Source organism: Aquarana catesbeiana, linkage group LG06 (genome assembly GCF_042186555.1).
Source record: "Aquarana catesbeiana isolate 2022-GZ linkage group LG06, ASM4218655v1, whole genome shotgun sequence".
NCBI classification, from domain to species: domain Eukaryota; kingdom Metazoa; phylum Chordata; class Amphibia; order Anura; family Ranidae; genus Aquarana; species Aquarana catesbeiana.
The window spans coordinates 210,099,699-210,118,778 of record NC_133329.1 but is presented as its reverse complement, the minus strand read 5'-3'; the positions used below and the strand labels follow the sequence as shown (position 1 = coordinate 210,118,778).

Sequence of the window (19,080 nt, the reverse complement as noted above, 5' to 3'; positions counted from 1 at the left end):
AGAGTTACGGCCTTATAATATGATGCTATATCTGGTAGTCCCAGGCCTCCCTCAGCCCTGTTTCTTCTTAGGATGTCGTATGCCAGTCTAGGCCTCCTTTCATTCCACAGAAAGGCCACGAATAGCCTACGCACCTGCCTGAAGAAAATCCCGGACAACCTGATTGGCACTGTGCGCAGCACATAAATTATTCTGGGTAGTATACTCATTTTTATGGCACTGATTCTCCCAAACCAGGTCAGGTATTTACCCTTCCATTTTTTTAGCTCTTCTGTTGTTTCTTTCAACAATGAGCCATAGTTAAGTTCATACAATAATTTGTGGTCTGCGCTAATCTGTACTCCCAGGTATGTCAGCGACCCCTTGTTCCATGCAAATGGATACATCCCTCTCAGCAACCCTTCCATCGCTGCTGGGGAGGATGACCGACTTCTCAAAATTAATCTTGAAATCAGACATCCCACCAAATTCATGTACCTCCACCATCAATGCAGCTATGGATGTCTGAGGGGCGGAGAGAAAAAAAAACAGGTCATCCGCATACGTTGCTACTTTATGTTCCATATGGCCTATGCACGTCCCTGCTATCGCCTTATTCCTGATTTTACGTAAAAATGGCTCCATTACTATCGCAAATATCAAGGGGGATAACGGACACCCTTGCCTGGTGCCATTTCGTATACTAAAACATTCAGATAGTGTCCCGTTGACCTTGATCCTCGCTCTTGGTTTCGCATACAGGGACATAATCCACCCCAGCATTTTTTCCCACAGGCCTATCTTTCTCAATACTTCTCTCATAAAGCCCCAGTTCACTCTGTCAAAGGCGTTTTCAGCATCTATTGACAGTGATCCTTGGGGCTCTATCCGGACCGAACCTCATCCAATGCAGAATATGGAGCGCATGAGTGGTGTTTTCCCTTGTCTCGCGTCCCTCTATGAACCCCGTTTGATCTGGATGCACCAAATCTCCTATATGTTCTTGAAGTCTCGGAGCCAAAATTTTTGCCAATAATTTGGTGTCTGAGTTTAGCAAAGAGATAGGCCTGTAGTTAGAGCATACCTGGGGGTCCTTTCCCTCTTTTGGCAGAACCGTAATATATGCCAATAATGCTTCTGAGGGAAGTGGGCTGGAGGCACTAATTGAATTAAAATAACTACATAGTGGATTTACCAGAGCTGGAAGAAGCTTTTTGTAGTATGAGTTTGTCAGCCCATCTGACCCTGGACTTTTCCCCAGGGGCAGGGTTGCTATCACTTTGCTCAACTCATCTACCGTAATTGGACGTTCAATATCCTCTATAATTGCTCTAGGTAGTGTGGGCATAGCGGCGTCTTCGATATATTCACCTATCTCTTTCCTCCTTTGTGCCTCACTTTCTCCTGTTCTCAATGGTTCTGTTTTAGAAGTATTATACAATGCCTCATAGAATTTACCAAACTCTTTCGCTATGTTTTTCGTATCTATTATTTTCCTGCCTTGAACTAATAGGCTGTGCACATGTCTCGAGTCTTGTTGTTTTGCCAGTAACCGTCCGCACTTATTTCCTTGTTCATATGCTCTATTTGCGAAAAATCTGGTTTTGTTTTTTACTCTATGCTCTAGGCGTTGCGAGAGCTCTGCTCGTAAGCTATCCAAACATCTGCCATCTGCAGGATCAAGATTTTTCTTATGTTTCATCTCTAAAACACTAATCTTCTCTAATAATTCATCTATTTCTCTTTTACCTTCCTTCTTTATATGCGATCCATAAGCGATCAGGTCCCCTCTGATAACAGCCTTATGGGCTTCCCACACCACTTGATCTGACACTTCTTCTGTTTTATTCATTTCAAAGTATTCTTTTATCTTAATACTTAATTTCTCCACTATGTCCTCCTTATCCAACAATGATTCGTTCAGACGCCATATTCGTTCCGCACGATCCATTTGAGTTGGACGGAGGGTCAGGGTTATTGGGGCATGGTCAGACTTAGTTATAGGTTCAATTGTACTTGCGCTGACATTCCCCAGATAATATCCACCAGAAAAAGGTCTAGCCGTGAGTACATATCGTGTGTTTTAGAGTAGTAACTAAAATTCCTAGTCCCTGCATGCAGTGCTCGCCAACTGTCCACAAGATTCTGTGTACGTAGAATTTGTTTAACCCGCTTTGACTCTGAAGGATAATGCGGTTCTACCTGTAGAGGTGTCTATACTCGGGTCCAACACTATATTAAAGTCCCCTCCCACCACTAAACATCCTTCCTTAAATTCTTCCAGTTTTCTGAATTAATTAACCAAAAAATTAACAGACCCTTCATTGGGCGCATATATTGAAGCAAAGGTATATCGTTTCCCATGCAGTACACCTTTCACAAACAGAAACCGACCTTCTGGGTCACTTTGCAGGGCCTCCATTAACCAAGGGCATGACTTCTTGAACGCAATTGTGACCCCTCTTGCCCTTGCAATTGGCGACACTGCATGATACCATTGGTTCATTATATTCTGGGGTAGGCCGGGGATTGAGCTACCCCTGAAATGGGACTCCTGTAGGAAAACAACATCAGCCCCTAAATGTTGCAGCTCCACCCAGAGGCGCCCTCTTATTTGGTGAGCTCAGACCCCTCACGTTATAAGACAAAATTTTTAATATGGCTGTCATTTATTTTATCTTTAGGAAACCCCATACCCCTTGTCCCTGTTCTGTCTTCTCCTCTGCTATTCCCATTCCCCACATTAAACACCCCATTAAACACAGACCCATACATGAAAAAACAGAAGAAAAAAAACTGTTCAAAAAATGTGTCATAAACATAGACCTTACATACTCCTCTTACATACGCAAAACCTCTTTTTAGGGGTATATCTAAAAATTGGAGAGGGAGCCTGCGCACATAGACACCTCCTGCGTGCAGGCTACCTCCCTTCCCTGCCTCCGGCAGGATGCCTCTCCCCTTCAATTGAGGCTGATCTATTGACCTAAAGAAGGTCCCCATTTCCCACCACATCCCCTCATCTGTTCCCCCCTCCTCCTGGGCATAAATCTATGGAACCCCTCCCAGGTGGGAAAAAAGTTCTTTATCAATTATTTAAGTTTTTTTTTTTTTTTGGGGAGGCTACACCCCTATTGACCCTTGCCGGTACTTCTTGCCACTTATCAGCTCGCTGCAGGGGGGGGGCCTAAAAAATTTATTCTCCAGTCTATGAAATCCACCAAAGGAAGGTCCAGTTTCTCCACAAATGATTTTAAGTCATCCTTTGTTCGTAGTGTTGCTGTTTTCCCGTTCCTGGAAGCTGTCAGGCTAAATGGGAACCCCCACTGATATTTAATCTCTGCCTCTCGTAGGGCTTCTAACAGTGGACGGACTGCCCCTCGCTTGAGAAGAGTCCTTCTTGATATGTCTGGGTATAGCGCTATATTTGAACCTTCGAATGTCGAGCCGCCTTTATTATATTCTGTTTCACTGCATATTTGTGAACTTTACAGATTATATCTCTGGGTACATCAACATTGTTGGGACTAATTCTGACGTTGTAATTGACTCCTGCAGTCCTTTTATACGAATGTTTTGTCGTCTGTCCCTAATTTCATATTTGTCCAGCTGGTCTCTAAGAATTTAACACCTCTTCTTACTTTTTAATGGACTCTTGAACATCCGCCACTACATGTACAGTGGTTTCTTGCTCTTTTTCCATTTTCTCTACTCTGTGTCCCAGGCCCCTGATGTCCTCCTTTAGACTTTCCACCGCCTGCAGGCATGACTGTTCAACTGCATTGATTAGTTGCTGACTGTCATTTTTGGTGGGAAGGGCCCTCAACAAATCCCAGATATCCCTCTCTGGGTCTGTACTCTGTCCATTCTGCCCCTGTGACCTCCAGTCACCGTCCTTGGGGCTCACCTGGTCATACAGCACGACCTGTCTATGTGTAGACATACATATTCCCGTGTCCCCTCCTGTTGCTGTTGGGTGGCCCTGTCTGGGACTTTGGTCTATATTGGGAACTGGGTCCTCCCCTCCTCTTCCCAGCATAATCTCTGTATTCTGTGTCGCTTCTAATGTCCACCTGTTAGTCTCCAGATGGGTCGTTATACCCGGGTCCTGAACTGATAGGCTTTGCATGTCACTGTCCAGTGATAGGTGTCCCATACCAGGGTTAAATTGTCCCTTTTTTCCTTAACCCCAACTACTACCCCTCTCCTCCTGGGGCTCCCACCACCACTGGGGGGCTTTGCTCAGGGGTCTTCCTCCCTCTACCTGCTGTAGGTGATCTCTTACTGTGCACTATGACACTTTCCCCTGTCATCTGGGTATTCACCTTCTTTATCCAGGGCTCCCGCTCTGCTTTGTCTGTACCGCCAGTGGCGTTCACTCCGCTCCGCTTCCATGTATTGAGTTTTACTGCTTGTCTCCCCTCTCCTTGCTCAGAGGCACGGGGGGACAGGTAAGCTCTGATACTGTCCATTGAGCTCCTGCCCCTTCCCGCTATTGGCTGCGAGGCTGCTTGTCTGTGGGTTGTCATCATCTGACATGCCGCTGCTGTTATGCCTGTAGCGTCTGCCCGAACCGGCGGTGGAACAGCTGATCGCCTCTCACCTCTCATCCACGATTCAGTTGTCCACTTGTCAGGAGCCTGTCGCTCTGCACGTGTTTGCTTTGGTGCAGGGGGGGCCGGAGCAGAGCAATCGCACACACGTACTACTCCTTAGCTGACGGCCGGATGATTGCCTGTGTGATTAGCCTGGGAACGTGGAGGGGGGGGAGGAGCACTCGCTCACACACGCTCCATCTTTGGCTGGCTACCGAGCACACAGATCCTTGAAAGACCCTGTTGACAAGAAATTGGAATTATTAAAAGCTTCCTTTTCCTTGGCCAGTTCAGCTATTCCGCCAGCTGTTGCAACAATTTGGTATTTGCCAGTTCGTAAAGGATTAGGTCAAACAGCCTGATAGGCCTAACCAGGAGGAGGATCTGCCTGAAAGTAAGTTAGATATTTCTCGAGTGCTGTGTTTTGCTGTTGATGCTTTAAAGTATTCAATACAGCAGGTTTCTAGTCTGTCTCTTGTCTGTACATATGCGTAGACTTTTCTGGCTTAAAAGCTGGTCAGCCAAGCTTCCTTGTAAAAAGTTATTGGCCGGTTTCCTGTTTTCATGGGGGAACGTTTATTCGGTGATCACTTGGACAAATGTATCCAAAAGATTTCCAGAGGGAAGAGTTCTTTTCTTCCTGTGAAAAAAAGCACCAAACGTCCTTCGTTTAAAAACCCAAGGGACTGCTTCCTCAAATGTCTCCAACGTCAGGGTGGTTCCACCGCCAACAAGGTGCTGGCCCTGGGTCCAAAATTCTTCTAAAACCAGCACCAAGCCCTCCTTTTGAGGGGACGCCCCGACTCCATCAGGTGGGGGGGAAGGCTGCTGCACATTGCGGACATTTGGAGAACAGCAATTCGGGACAAGTGGGTCACCTCAATTATATCTTGTGGTTAGGAGCGGTGCCCCCTCAGGTTTCTAAGATACAGCGTTCCCTCGGGTCCTCCAAAAAGAAGCTTATTGCTTCAAGCACTACATCATCTAGTGCATCAAGGAGTGATTGTAGAGGTTCCGGTATCCGAAAGGGGAACAGGGTTTTACTCCAAACCTATTTACGGTTCAGAAACCAAACAGGAGACACAAAGCCCATTTTCGACCCAAGATCCCTGAACAAGTATCTTTTGATACAGTCCTTCCGGATGGAGTCTGCTCAGTAGTAACCTCTCTCCAGAAGGGAGGCTTTTTAGCCTCCATCGATATAAAGGACGTGTACCTATCTTTCAGCCTCATCAGTGGTTCCTATGTTTTGCAGTAGAGGAACGTCATTTTGAGTTTGTGGCTCTACCCTTCGGGCTTGCTACAGCTCCCTGGGTGATCACAAAGGTCCTAGTACCAGTACTGGGTCGCTTAATGGGCCCAAGGGATCCTGGTGCTCTGGTATCTGGGCGACCTCCTGCTCAGAGATCACGAAGTACAGGCTGTAGAACAGAGGATAATACACAGTGAGGTATTTGAAAAGCTAAGGCTGGATCATAAATACCGAAAGGTCAGCCTTGAGACCAACTCAAAGCCTAAGATATTTAGGTCTGATTCTAAACAGTCCAAGCAAGAGTATTCTTGCCACCCGTAAGGATCTGTGCCCTGAAGGATCAGGTGTGTCAGGTAAGGGGCACCAGACAACCCTCAATTCGGCTCTGTATGAGTCTATTAGGGAGGATGGTATCCTCCTTCGAGGCGGTGCCCTATGCCCAGTTCCATTCCAGGCCTTTACAAGACATCTTGTTGGCTTGGAACAGAAGCCCTGGATTATCCAATGAGCTTATCTCCTCAGGCATGCTTAAGCCTAAACTGGTGGTTGCAGTATCAGAACCTGCGAAAGGGAAAATCCCTTCTGGTAACTTGGAGAGTGAGAAGAAATGAACACCGCTCTAGGGCCTCTTCATAGGCAAAAAGTGGATCAATCTCGGTATGGAGGTCACAGGTGCTGGCTTAATGCTGATCGCAATAGGCATGGATAGATTCTGGACAGCCGCACTCAAATAATAGCCGAGTTTATTGAAAGATACACATCAAAATACAGAGGATCACCGCAGACAAAGACGAGCTGACGTTTCACACTGGCGTTAGTGCTTACTCATAGCTAACAACTTGGAGAGTACTGACTACAGATGCCAGTCTCTCAGGCTGGGGAGTGACTTTAGACGGGCTCACAGCTCAGCAGAAATGATCAGGGACAGAGTAGACCCTGCCCATCAACGTCCTAGAATTACGCCCAGTACGTCTGGCCCCTACGGTTCTGGTGGAGCTTCAGGACTGCCCCATCGGGGTTCAGTCCAACCAATGCCACGGCAGTGGCCTATATAAACCACAAAGGCAGTACTAGGAGTCGTTCAGCTCTGAAAGAGGTGAACTACATACTAGCCTGGGCAGAGGGACATGTGCCAATTTTATCGGCGGTCCATTTCCCGGGAGTAGAAAACCTAGAAGGCAGATTATCTCAGCCGCCAGCAGATGTGCCCAGGGGAATGGTCCCTACACCCAGAGGTGTTCCAGGAAATTTGTCAACGTTGGAGATGGCCAGAGGCCGACCTGCTGGCATCCAGGTTCAACAAGCTACAGCAGTTTGTGTCTCGAGCGAGATTCTCTGGCAATTGGAGCAGATGCTCCGATATTTCCATGGAGCCAGTACTCCCTGGTTTATGCTTTCCCTCTGATCCCTCTCCAGTCATTCTGGTGGCACCAGCCTGGCCCAGAAGGCCCTGGTTCCCGGAGATTGTGAGACTGACAATAGATGGGTTGTGGACGCTTCCACGTCGCCCTGATCTACTGTCTCAAGGGCCTATATTCCACCCCAATTTACAGTCTCTAAATTTGACGACATGGCTTGTGAAGCCAGGGTGTTAAGGGACCGTGGCGTCTACTCTAGTGAATGCTAGAAAAGCTGTCACTAGGAAGATTTATCATAAGGTCTGGAAAACTTGTATTGCTTTGTGTGAAACCAGAAAATGGGATCCTCGGAAATATGTAATTGGGAGAATTCTCTCTTTTTTACAGTCAGCTGTGGAAATCAAATTGGCTGAGTACAATCAGAGGTCAGGTTTCGGCCCTATCAGCATTCTTACAAATGCCTTTAGCCTCCCATTCACTGATCTGAACCTTTATGCAAGGAGCAACTAGCTTGCTTCCCCCCCCCATTAGGTCACCTATGTGTTCTTGGGACCTGAACTTGGTGCTGCCTGTGTTATAGAAACTACCATTTGAACCTATTAAGGAAATTCCATTAGACTTGCTGTCACGCAAGCTAAACTTCCTGATGGCTATCACCTCGGCTAGAAGGGTGTCGGAGTTGGCGGCCCTTTCATGCAGGGAACCGCAGTGTTCCATAATTTTTGCCAAAAGTGGTGTCGGCCTTTCATTTAAATCGGGACATTATTTTGCCTTTTTTTTTTTTATTCTCTCGGCCTCCTTCAGTGGAAGAGAGACGACTGCATTCTTTCGACGTTGTCCAGGCAGTCAAGGTTTATTTGTCTAGATCTGCGGAAATCCTAGGATCAGACTTTTTTTTTTGTTTGTTTTACCACAAGCACAAAAGAAGGGGCAGGCAGCTTCTATTGCCAATTGTGTTCATCAATTGATCCGTTCAGGCCTACGGTCTGAAACTTAAAGCTCTTCCCTTTTTAGGGTGAGAGCTCATTCTACCCAGGGTGTAGGAACCTCCTGGGCTTTTCGCCATCAGGTATCTGTGGCTCAGATTTGTAAGGCTGCTACCTGGTCCTCAGTGCATATGTTCACAAACTTTTATCAGGTGGATGTTCGATCAGCCGAGGATTCGGCTTTTGGGCCGCAGCGTACTGCAGGCTGCCATATAAGTTCTGATGGCTATTTGGCAGGGTGTCTCCCTCCCCTCAAGGCTTTTGCTCTGGGACGTCCCAGCAGGTAATGAATATTAAAAGAAACAAAAGTGTAGCGCTATATAAGCCATATAGCGCTACACTTTTTTGTTTCTTGATTTTTTTTTTTTTGCCTTGAGTCTATAGGTGTGTTAGCTGCTTTTTTCATTTTTTCTAAACGTAGCGCTGTACTTAATTTTTTATTTTTGTTAGGTAATGAATATTAGCCTGACTCTGTGTCCCATGATGTATTTAAAGAAAAGGATTTTGCAGGTAAGTATGACGTAAAAATCCTATTATTCAAGTATAAACTCAAAGTACCTTCTGTTGCTCTGTCGCATCCAAATCTTGCAATTTCTTTAAATTTTTTGCTACCTGGCTTTGATTATTCCCCATGGTGTATAGACTTTTTTTTTTTTTTTTTTTAAAAAAAGGATATTGTTTAGTGTGCTTTTTAAGATGAAATGTATTGGTGTGAGTTTTTAACCGATTTCCGGCCGTCAAATGACAGCTGGGCGGCACGGCCCTTGCTCTGGGTGGACGTCCTATGACTGCCTCCCAGAACGACCGCTCTCGTGACCCCGCATCGCGGTGATCGGTGGTGTCAGTCTGACACACCGATCCTGGTCAAGAGCCTCTGACGGAGGCTCCTTACCATGTGATCATCTGTGTCCAATCACGGCTGATCATGATGTAAACAGGAAGAGCCGTTGATCGGCGCTTCCTCACTCGCATCTGACGGATGCGAATAGAGGAGAGCGCAGCCCCCCCTCGGATGCCCACCCAGGATGCCGCCAGGACCACTGGGGATTGACACCACCCTGGACCACCAGATATGCCGCCCTAGACCACCAGGCAGCTGCCAATCAGTGCCCATCCCCAATGCCTGCCAGTGCCATCAGTGATGCCCATCAGGGCCACCTATAAGTAACCATCAGTGACGCCTTGTCAGAGCCCATCAGTGAAGGAGAAAACTTATTTACAACATTTTATAACAAACAAAAGAAACTTTTAGGTCCTCCTTTTTTTTTTTTTTTTTTTTTATTTAGCAAAAAACAAAAAAAGCAGAAGTGATCAAATGCCACCAAAAGAAAGCTCTATTTTTGGGAACAAAATGATAAAATTTCTGTTTGGGTACAGTGTAGCATGAGCGCACAATTGTCATTTAAACAGCGACAGTGCTGAAAGCTGAAAATTGGCTTGGGCAGGAATGGGGTGTAAGTGCCTGGTATTGAGGTGGTTAAAGTGTTTTCTGTTCGTTGGAGTCGCACAACAGCTTAACTGCCATTTAGGCATGGAAGAGCAAGATGCAGTAGTGTTGTTCTTTTTTGTCGTACCTGAAGATACAATTAACAAGGGTGGAGAGGTCTGTCCCTCAAAGCATATCCAACCTTTTGTCTCTGTATGGGACTTCCACATCTTGATTTTGATGTCAGCACCTGGATTCCATTACATTCAACACCTTTTTAGCCATTATGGCCTTTTGCGAGTATGTCTTCTTTTTTTTTTTTTTTTTTTTTTTTAATGCACTACACCTTAGCGCTCCCCCTTTTTTTTTTTTTTTTTTTTGTTTACTTCTGGGCAGTTTCTGTTCATTACAACAATTTAGCGTTGGTGTCAATCTTTTTTTTTTTTTTTTTTTTCTTGGTTAAAGCTGAATTTCAGGAATTCAGCTCCTTTGTAAAAAGTGAAGGCACACTCTGAGTTAGTAATTGTAAAGGTTATAATTAAAAAAAAAAAAATCTTATACTTGCCTGCTCTGTACAGTGGTTTTGCACAGAGCAGCCCGATCTTCTTTTTGGGTTACCCGTTGCCTGTCCTGGCCTACTCCCCCCTTTTTAAGTGCCCCCAATAGCAAGCCTCTTGCTATGGGAACTCTCAAGTAGGCTTGTTTCTGTGAATGGACATTGTCCATTCACACACCGCACAGCAAGGTCTTGCTGTGTGAGCCAGTGAGGGGAGAGAGACTCAGAAGAGCTGCTTCTCTCATGCACATCGCTGGTTCGAGATGGGGCTCAGGTAGGTATAAAACCTGCACCCAGAAGGCATTTTTACCCTAATGTATAGAATGCATTAAAGTAAAAAACCTGCCTTTTAGAACCACTTTTAAGTCCAGGGAGGTGAGTGACCTCTCCTGAGCTTATCTCTATATACATTTATTTATTTTATTTATTTCAGGTACTTATATAGCCCTGTCAATTTACGCAGCGCTTTACATATACATTGTACATTCACATCAGTCCCTACCCTCATGGAGCTTACAATCTAAGGTCCCTAACTCACATTCATACATACTAGGGACAATTTAGACAGGATCCAATTAACCTACCAGCATGTCTTTGGAGTGTGGGAGGAAACCAGAGTACCCGGAGGAAACCCACGCAGACACAGGGAGAACATGCAAACTCCAGGCAGGTAGTGCCGTGGTTGGGATTCGAACCAGCGACCCTTCTTACTGCTAGGCGAGAGTGCTACCCACTACAGCACTACATCTGACAGTTATTGCACTCCTGGCAGACAGTTATTGCTGTATTTGCAGGAGTTCGACACTGATTCTTGCGGTCTAAGCATATTTAACATTGGAGTTGGTGCAGCTGCTATGCCCTACCCCCCCCCCCCTCCTCCTGCCCAATCACAGAAGCCTTTGTATGATGTGAACTCATTCGCACAATACAAAAGCTTCTCTGAATGGGCAGGGGTGGGCATAGCTGCGCTCTCTTGAAAATGTAGACTTTAGAGACTTGGAAAGGATGTAAAATAACTTGGAGTCCTTCTCCCGTGTATGCTCCGGCATAGCCCTAAACCTGTCGGAATGGAGATAAGTTCTGGAGATGTGATGCACCTCCTTGGAATTAACTCCTAGTCTACCTGCGCTTTTTACTTTAGGTAGACCTGTCATGAGAGAATTCTGTAGGCTACCCCTTCTTACATCTTATTTTTGAGAGTCCCTGTCTGTTATGCTAATTGTTCGGCTTCAAAGCTTTGTTCCAGGTCAGTGAATCGTAAAGATGAGGCATGCTCTGACCCTCGTTTTGTATAACATACGTGTTCTGTGTATGTGCCTTTTTAAAAGTATTCGCCAGACAGCCAAGAATCTAGCATTTTCAGGAGGCCTGCAGTGATGGCAACATATCTATCATGACGAGTGTGTCTTAACATGGCGCTGACTAGCTATGTTTCTACGGAGAGCAGTTCAGTCAGTAATGTACTGCATCTCACACTCTGTATCTCTAAGGATGAAAATTGTTGTCAGAGTGAAATGTGTTTTAATGTAAAACATTTGTAGGCAAATGCAAATGTTTACATGTTTGCCTGTCAATTTCAATATTTTAATGTATTTTTCTTTATTTGCAGGACTGAGTGGTGCAATGGCTAGTATTAGTGTCCGCTCGAGTACTCCAGGCTCACCAACTCATGTTAGCGGCAGTTCTACCAGTAGTCGCAGGAGAAATGGACTCCTTGATGTGGATTTGAACACTTTCATATCAGAGGAAATGGCACTCCACTTAGACAGTGGCAACCGCAAACGTACCTCAGCCCAATGCGGCGATGTCATTACAGACTCGCCAACTCACAAACGCAACCGACTTATGTAAATCTGCAGAAGACTCTACCACCATGCTGCTTTGAAGCCACTTTTAATCCTCATCATACTATTTAAAAGGAAACGTGAGGCCCATCTTCCCTTTTCACTGTTAAAGACCCTTGAATTATTAAATAATTGCTGTTAAGCGAGCTCCTGCTATTGTAATTGTGGTTTTCTTTAAACTATACACCCAGCACAGGACGTCTGGTTTGCATAATATTTGGAAAGATTATCATAATGTGAACATCAGTTCATTGAGTGCAAAGTGACCTTACTTGTCTCTAAAAGGGAAAATGTAAATTGTTGTTTTTTTTTTTTGTTTTTTTAAATATAACTTCCCAACTGGTCTGAATATTTTTGCTTCAACAGTATTGCAATTTTGGATTTGCCTAACTCGGCTGTGCAAGTCAATCAGTTCCATTCCTTTTCAGGCACCTAGTTACAATTACACTGCATTTTTTTTTCTGGCATATTATGGTGATCATGTCCAGAGGTGCTATGGTTATGCTAATAATTAACAGTTGATCCGTGCTAGGCACTTTTCACTGGTTTTAATTTTTGTTTTAGTTCTGTCCTTTACCAATATTAAATCTTCTCCCAGATTACTCTTTAATAAGCTTTTAATATTGTCAATTTAAACACATTTATGCTCATTCCTATATGCTGGTTGTATCATTGTGGGGTAAATGTAAACTGTATAAATCACCCTAAAGTTGACACCCCCAATACATTGTTTTAAAAATGTTTTTTTTTAACCTTGCTTTATCGGTGTTCAGAAAGATTGATTTACAGGTTAGTTCTGTCTATAGGCTGCATATTTTCTAATTATGATTGAAAATGCTTTTCTTTCCATCATTGCCTTTTCCCATAGTCAAAAAAAAAAAAAAAAAAATCGGCTTAGGATTGTGTACATTATACTAATTTTTTAAAATCAACCTAAAATGTCTAACTCAATTAGAGCATACTTGCAAATTCAGCTAACTACTGCCTTCCTGTAACATTTGTGGACTCTGGCAGGGAAGCCACCATTGTTATGCCGTGTGGTCACACATCCTCTGTTGTACTTTCCATTTATTCCTAAAGGGGCACATGAGCGCCTTGTTCTGTATAAAGTCTGGCAATAAATGGCAAAGCTTTAAGGTAGCTGAGGCAGAGTAAGGGGAGATCTCTCTCCCAGGGTTCACAAATGTTGAAAGAAGATCCTAAAGCATCTGTTTTGATAAGACCTGTTTGAATGGTACAAATTTTGATCTTGTGCTACAACATTGGCCTTTCGTCTAAATGTCTATCTGAATGTGGTAGGTGTTTTTAAATGCATGTTGTAGCAGCTGCCCTAGAATGCTAAATTTATTTTCAATTAACCCACCCCCCCACCCCCCCTTTTTTTTTCTTTTTTTTTTTTTTTTTTTTTTTTCCTGTCTAAAAATATTTGATAGTTGTAAGTAATTTCCATAGGGGTTTAAATACACTCTGCACTGCAAGTGCACTTGGAAGTACTGTCGCTGTAAATCTGAGGGGAAGCTCTGATGATTTTATCATCCAGTCATGTAGAATCAAAGATGCATTTTTTTTATTCTTAAATTTTTCTTGCATGTCCCCGTCGATCTCCGGCGACTGCACTTCCAAGTGCACTTGTAGTGCAAAGTGGATTTGGCTTTAGTAAATAAACCCCATAGTGTTGTATAGTGAACCTGTACTTTGCCCTCATGAGCAAAGTAACAGGTTTGCTTTACAAAAAGGGCTTTAAACGGGTGTTGGTTTTTCTCCCAACTGGCCCAATCAGCTGACAAGCCACCCCAGAGTATGGTATAAGTTTAAAGTTGCTGAGCTTGGCTGTTCATTCTTCCACTGCTTCTGCTTTACAGTGCTTGGACTTGATGATTGGTCATTCATGCAGAAAGGACTGTATTGTAAGGAGTCGGTCAAGTGCCCCTCCCCATATTTGGAAATACAATTTTTTTTTTTAGGTGGTCTGTTTCTGCTTTTTTTTTTTTTTTTTTTTTTTTTCTGCCCTCAACGTAAAGTGTAAACGAGGCTTTACTTTGTCTTCTATGAGCAAGGCACAGGTTCACTTTAAAATTTCCCTTCATGTATAAGTTAAATTATTCAGATAATATATACCTAATGAAAATGATAAAGCTTTACAGAAATATGTCCATTGCTTACAGCAAAGTAAACACTATTTGCTTTTTGCTGAAAGACTTATGTGGTCCTTTGCATAGTACAAATGATTCTATAAATAAACCAGTAAAAAGGGCTACTTGGAATGATTCTTCTACTTATAATTCGGTTTAGTGTGAACATTTTGTTCTTTGGTGACTTGAGAAATATTCAGCCTTGTTATAGCTTGTTGAATGGAACTTTGATCTCCATACTTTTTATGTGGGAATGTCTTATAAAAAAACCTTATAATCCATCGTAAAATCAATTGGCCTTAACTTACCATTTTCCAACTTAATTTGTCACCAGAGCATCTGTGATAGTGTGTCAAGAGAAATTCATTTTTATGGCAATAAAGGCACTCCTGCGAATGGTGGTGAAATGGCTTGGTGGTCGGGTCTTAAGATGGTTAAACACACACACTGGAGTGCCTTATTTGTGTACTGTGACATTTTCAAAAGCTATTTGCACATGTTCAGTGGTTATAAGAAAAACAAAAAAAAAAAATTGCCTGCATGTCTAATGCTGCTTAAAAAAAATGTTCATGATTTAATTGGTGGCATTCAACAGTCTGTTAGAAGTTAGTCTTTTGCTTTTTAAGTTTATCCTTCTGAGAAACAAAACTTCTTTTATATCTTACTGCTGTATATAACCAGGCGAACAAAATTATAATTTCTCAATAATTGCAGTCTGTGAGCAGATATATAACTGCGACCTTGCTCTACTCTTATAGATTATGTAAGGAATATTGTACTAATTTGGACTTGCAGAACCTAAAGTGGAACAGGCTATATGGGGTTTCTTCTGTTAGACCTTCAACACTATCTAGGTCCCTATGTGGTGAGATTCCCTGCTCACTTCCTATCCCGTAGCAGTGGCCATTGGCAAAGAGGGGACACAACCCTTTTTATTGCGGTCTTTGATTTACTCCCTTCCCAGCAAGATGGGTGAAAATCTCCCTGATGCAGTCATGACAATAAAAACCTAGCAGAGGTTCAGACTGCTCCAGTCTCTCCATATCATAAAAATATGTATAATCTCTGGTGTTCCACTTTAAATTGCTCAGTTATAAATAATCCAGGCAGTTTTGTAAGCAGGGGGCTCTAATGAATAATGTCTTAGTTGGTGAGTTGTAACAGTCCTTTTGACAGTTTTCCATTTATGAAGTGCAGCTGTCAAACCTGGAAAATAACATCTCTCGTGTCTGTGACAATCGTTCCATTTGGTATTGCACATATCTGTTGCTTCAAGATTCTAAAATATGGAAGGTGCTTAATTAATACAAGTCTGCAGTTTTACCAGCCTGCCAAGTGAGACTTGGAACTATAGTTTGTGCGTGTCAAGAAAAAAGGATGTAAAAAACTGAATAATTATGGGAAGTAACATTCTTCTCCTATAACTTTCTTGGGTGAATACCAGTTATTAAAGCTGCCATTTTTATATTGGAAATGAGGTTTGTTTATTACTTTAAATTATTTGATTACCTGGTAAGTTCAAATAACTTCTCTCGTTTTCACCGCAGCTTGTCACAAAAAAGTTACAATAAAACAGAACATTAACAACATTGTGGTTCCTCCTTTTTTTTTTTTTTTTTTTTTTAAAGCTTGTTTGGCTGTACCTCTCCTGTGGATCATAGGAGTGCAGTTCGTTCTGCACACCTGTGACCTGTTTTCAGCCATAAGTGGGCCGAAGCCAGCTGGCGGGTGATTTCACAGAGATGGCATCTGGCTCAAGCAAGCTGCTGAGAGCCTGAGCCAGCTCCTCCTGTGAGAATGGGGGGGGGGGGGGGGTGCAGAGCAGCTCTCTGCTTATGGTCTTTGATTGCTCAGTCGTCAGTCCTAGAGCTGGCAGGGAACAGATGCAGCATCCACCTAGGTAAGTATGATTCTTAAAAGAATTTGGGGAATATTGTGTTTTTTTTGTTTCCCCCCCCCCAAGCCCAACATGATATTTTATGCGCAGTGGGTGAACTGCTTGTGTTTTTTTTTTTTTTTTTGTTTTTTTTTTTTTTTTGTTCTCTTCACTAGAATAAGATTAACAGTTAACCCATGCAGTGTGGGCACAGCCCCCTGCATGGGAAAAAAAAATCTCAGTTCAGCTGTTAAATATAGGCTTTTTACATGGAGTTTTAAAAATGAAAATGTTTTTACCCATGCTAACCTGACAGTCCAGCATTTACAATTGTGGACAAGTTTTAGTGTCCTTCAGTGGGGGAAAAAAAAAAACTTCACAGTTTTTGTACAGGTTTGTTTGTTTTTTTTTTTTTTTTTGTTTTTTTTTTTTCACATCACCTTTTGATTCATTTTTTGTCTTGTACCAGATTTTTAGTATCAAGAGTTTGCACATTGCTTTAACTGTACTGTCTACCTCCCCATTTTCTTTTTTTTTTTTTTTAAAGTTTGTCACCCCCAGCATTTAATATTCCTGATATGTGGCTGCTGTTCTTGTACTTGTATGAAAAAGTTATCTTGTTCTCTTTGTATTGCTTTCTTTATGTGAAATCCCTGGTGTTCCTACCAGTCCTTCTACTTTCCTATTAGAAACTGACCACACTAAGTAGGAGAGTACAGCATGGTCAGTTCTATAGCTTTGCTGGGAACTCAACCTGCTCTCCAATAATCAGCCTTGTCCTAAACCTGCCCCCCCCATAGCCAGTCACTGTGCTGCAGCTTCATACATAATGCTGCACTTAGTGGTCCAAACTATTTAACCACTTAAGGACCACCCCATGCACATATACTGTGGCAGGGCAGCCCTTAAGCGCAAAATCACGTACCTGTACATGATTTCTTCCATCAGCTCTGGAGTGCTCGCCGTGGAGTCACACTCCCACAGTGATTGGCTCCCGCTGTGTCCAATCACCGGGTCCGGCAGCCGCAATTGTTTGCTGGAGAGACAGAACGGTGGCCTAGCTATGTAAACAAAGCAGACTGTCCTGTCGGACAGGAAGAGAGAGATCTGTCCTGCTGATCAGAAACACAGATGTGTCTTCCTTAAGTCAGTTCATCCCCCATGCAGTAAGAAAACACACCCAGGGAGCACCGTTCACCCTTTGATTGCCCCTGATGTTAATCCTTTCCCTGCCAGTGTCATACAGTGGTATGCATTTTTTTAAGCACTGTTTACTGTATTGGTGTCACTGGTTCCCAAAAAGTGTCACATTTGTCTGCCACAATCCTGCTAAATATTGCTGATCGCCACCATTACTTAGTAAAAAAAATAAATAAATCTATATCCCCTAGTTTGTAGACGCTATAACTTTTGCGTAAACCAATCAATCTATGCTTATTGTAATTTTTTTTTTTTTAACAAAATATGAGGAAAGTTAAAAATATTTTTTTCTTTTTCAAATTTTTTTTTTTTTTTTTTTTCTTTATAGCGCAAAAAAATAAAAACAGCAGAGGTGATCAAATACCAAAAGAAAGCTCTATTTGTGGGGAAAAAGAGGACATCTTATTTGGGTACAGCGTCCTATGACATCTCACCCGATCTTCATTACTGGTACCAATGTGTGCCATAACTAATAAGCACCCAGGAAACAGTGTCTGGCAGTCAGTTGTGGCAGAATGCTCAGTTGACCTCCTCCCCCCCCCCCCCCCCCCGTGTCTTTCCTCTTCTAAAATAATTTCTGTTTTTGCTATTGAACATATACTGTTGTAGTACCGGTGCCTCTTATCTTAAACCAATATCAGCAAGGTGGACATACTTATTATATAGTAGATAAGTTCAGTACTAGTTTTGCTGTCAATGTTCCCTGTAATTCTAGGTTTGAAGCAGTAGTAACAACAACAAAAAAAACCCTGCAAGACAGTGCCATATTAGCACGTTATGAAATGTCTTAGAATGAAGCCCTCCACTTAGAGGGCTGACCGGTTCCCCTGGCCTTTCTTCTGGGTTTTTAGGCTCAGGCGCTGTGAGTGGCCAGAGCTGTGATGGTGTCACTCCTGTGCATGCGTGGGGGCCCTTGGTTTCCAGCAAGAAGCTCTGGCACAGTACGCCGGACCCTCAGAGCACATGCCATGTCAGCGGCTACATGAAGGGTGAATATCTCCTAAAGGGTGCACGTTTAGGAGATGTTCTTTTTACCTATAGGTAAACCTATAATAAGGCTTAAACATAACGCAGGGTTTACAACCGCTTTCAGGGCTAACGTGCACTACAGCTTCTAAACATGAGTTTAGGAGCTTTTGGCTTTTCAAATCCCATAAAAGCTTACGTGTCCATGTACACACAGGCTTTTCCAAGAGAAGAGTGTAGAAGCTGTTGCAGTTAGGGGAGTCTTAACCTCCCTCTCCTGAATGCATAAGAATAACGCTCAGGATAGGAAAGTTTTGAATGTCTACTGCAAAACCATGCTGCGTTTTCCTGCAGCTGGCATTCAACCTAGTCTGTCTGTAAATGAGCCCTAACCAAGCTACCTGCCTCTGGATTCTGAATCCTGAACTTGCCCTCTGCACCCACCAGACCCAGCCAGTACCTGCTCAGTGAGTAACAACCTCTTCTCCAAGTTGGTAATATTTCTCTGTGCTCAAAGTTCATTTAGATCCAGAATTAGAACTCCCACAAGGGCAAACTAATCTAATGCAGAAGTATTTACCCTCCAAATGACTTCCAGGAGTACATTCATTGTACATAATATACCTAAGTTAGTAAATGTGGAGCACCAAATAACATGTTATACTTGCCTTCTCTGTGCAATGGTATTGTTCCCAAGCAATGGTATTGCGCAGAGTCGCCTCGAACGTCTCCTGCTGGCCCCCATGGCTCCTCTTCTGTGTCTGCCTCATATTGCAAGAGCTTGCTATGGGGCAGATGTGTAGGCTTGTTCCCAAGCTGGGCCATGTATGTCTATAGAGAGACACAGTGTAGAGCAGCCCTGCCCACAGCGCCCTCTTCACAGGATTTGATTAACAGCAGCAGGAGCCAA

General features: G+C 43.3%; 1 protein-coding gene across 1 annotated transcript in view; it reads left to right on the top strand.

Annotated features, from left to right (window-relative positions):
* Positions 1 to 14,250, top strand: part of HAPSTR1 (HUWE1 associated protein modifying stress responses) — a 41,537-nt gene extending 27,287 nt beyond the window's left edge. The window contains exon 4 of the mRNA XM_073632968.1: positions 11,762 to 14,250. Within this exon, the coding sequence (XP_073489069.1) occupies positions 11,762 to 12,003 (242 nt within the window). The 3' untranslated portion in view covers positions 12,004 to 14,250. The remainder of the gene's footprint in view (positions 1 to 11,761) is intronic.
* Positions 14,251 to 19,080: the final 4,830 nt, after the last annotated feature.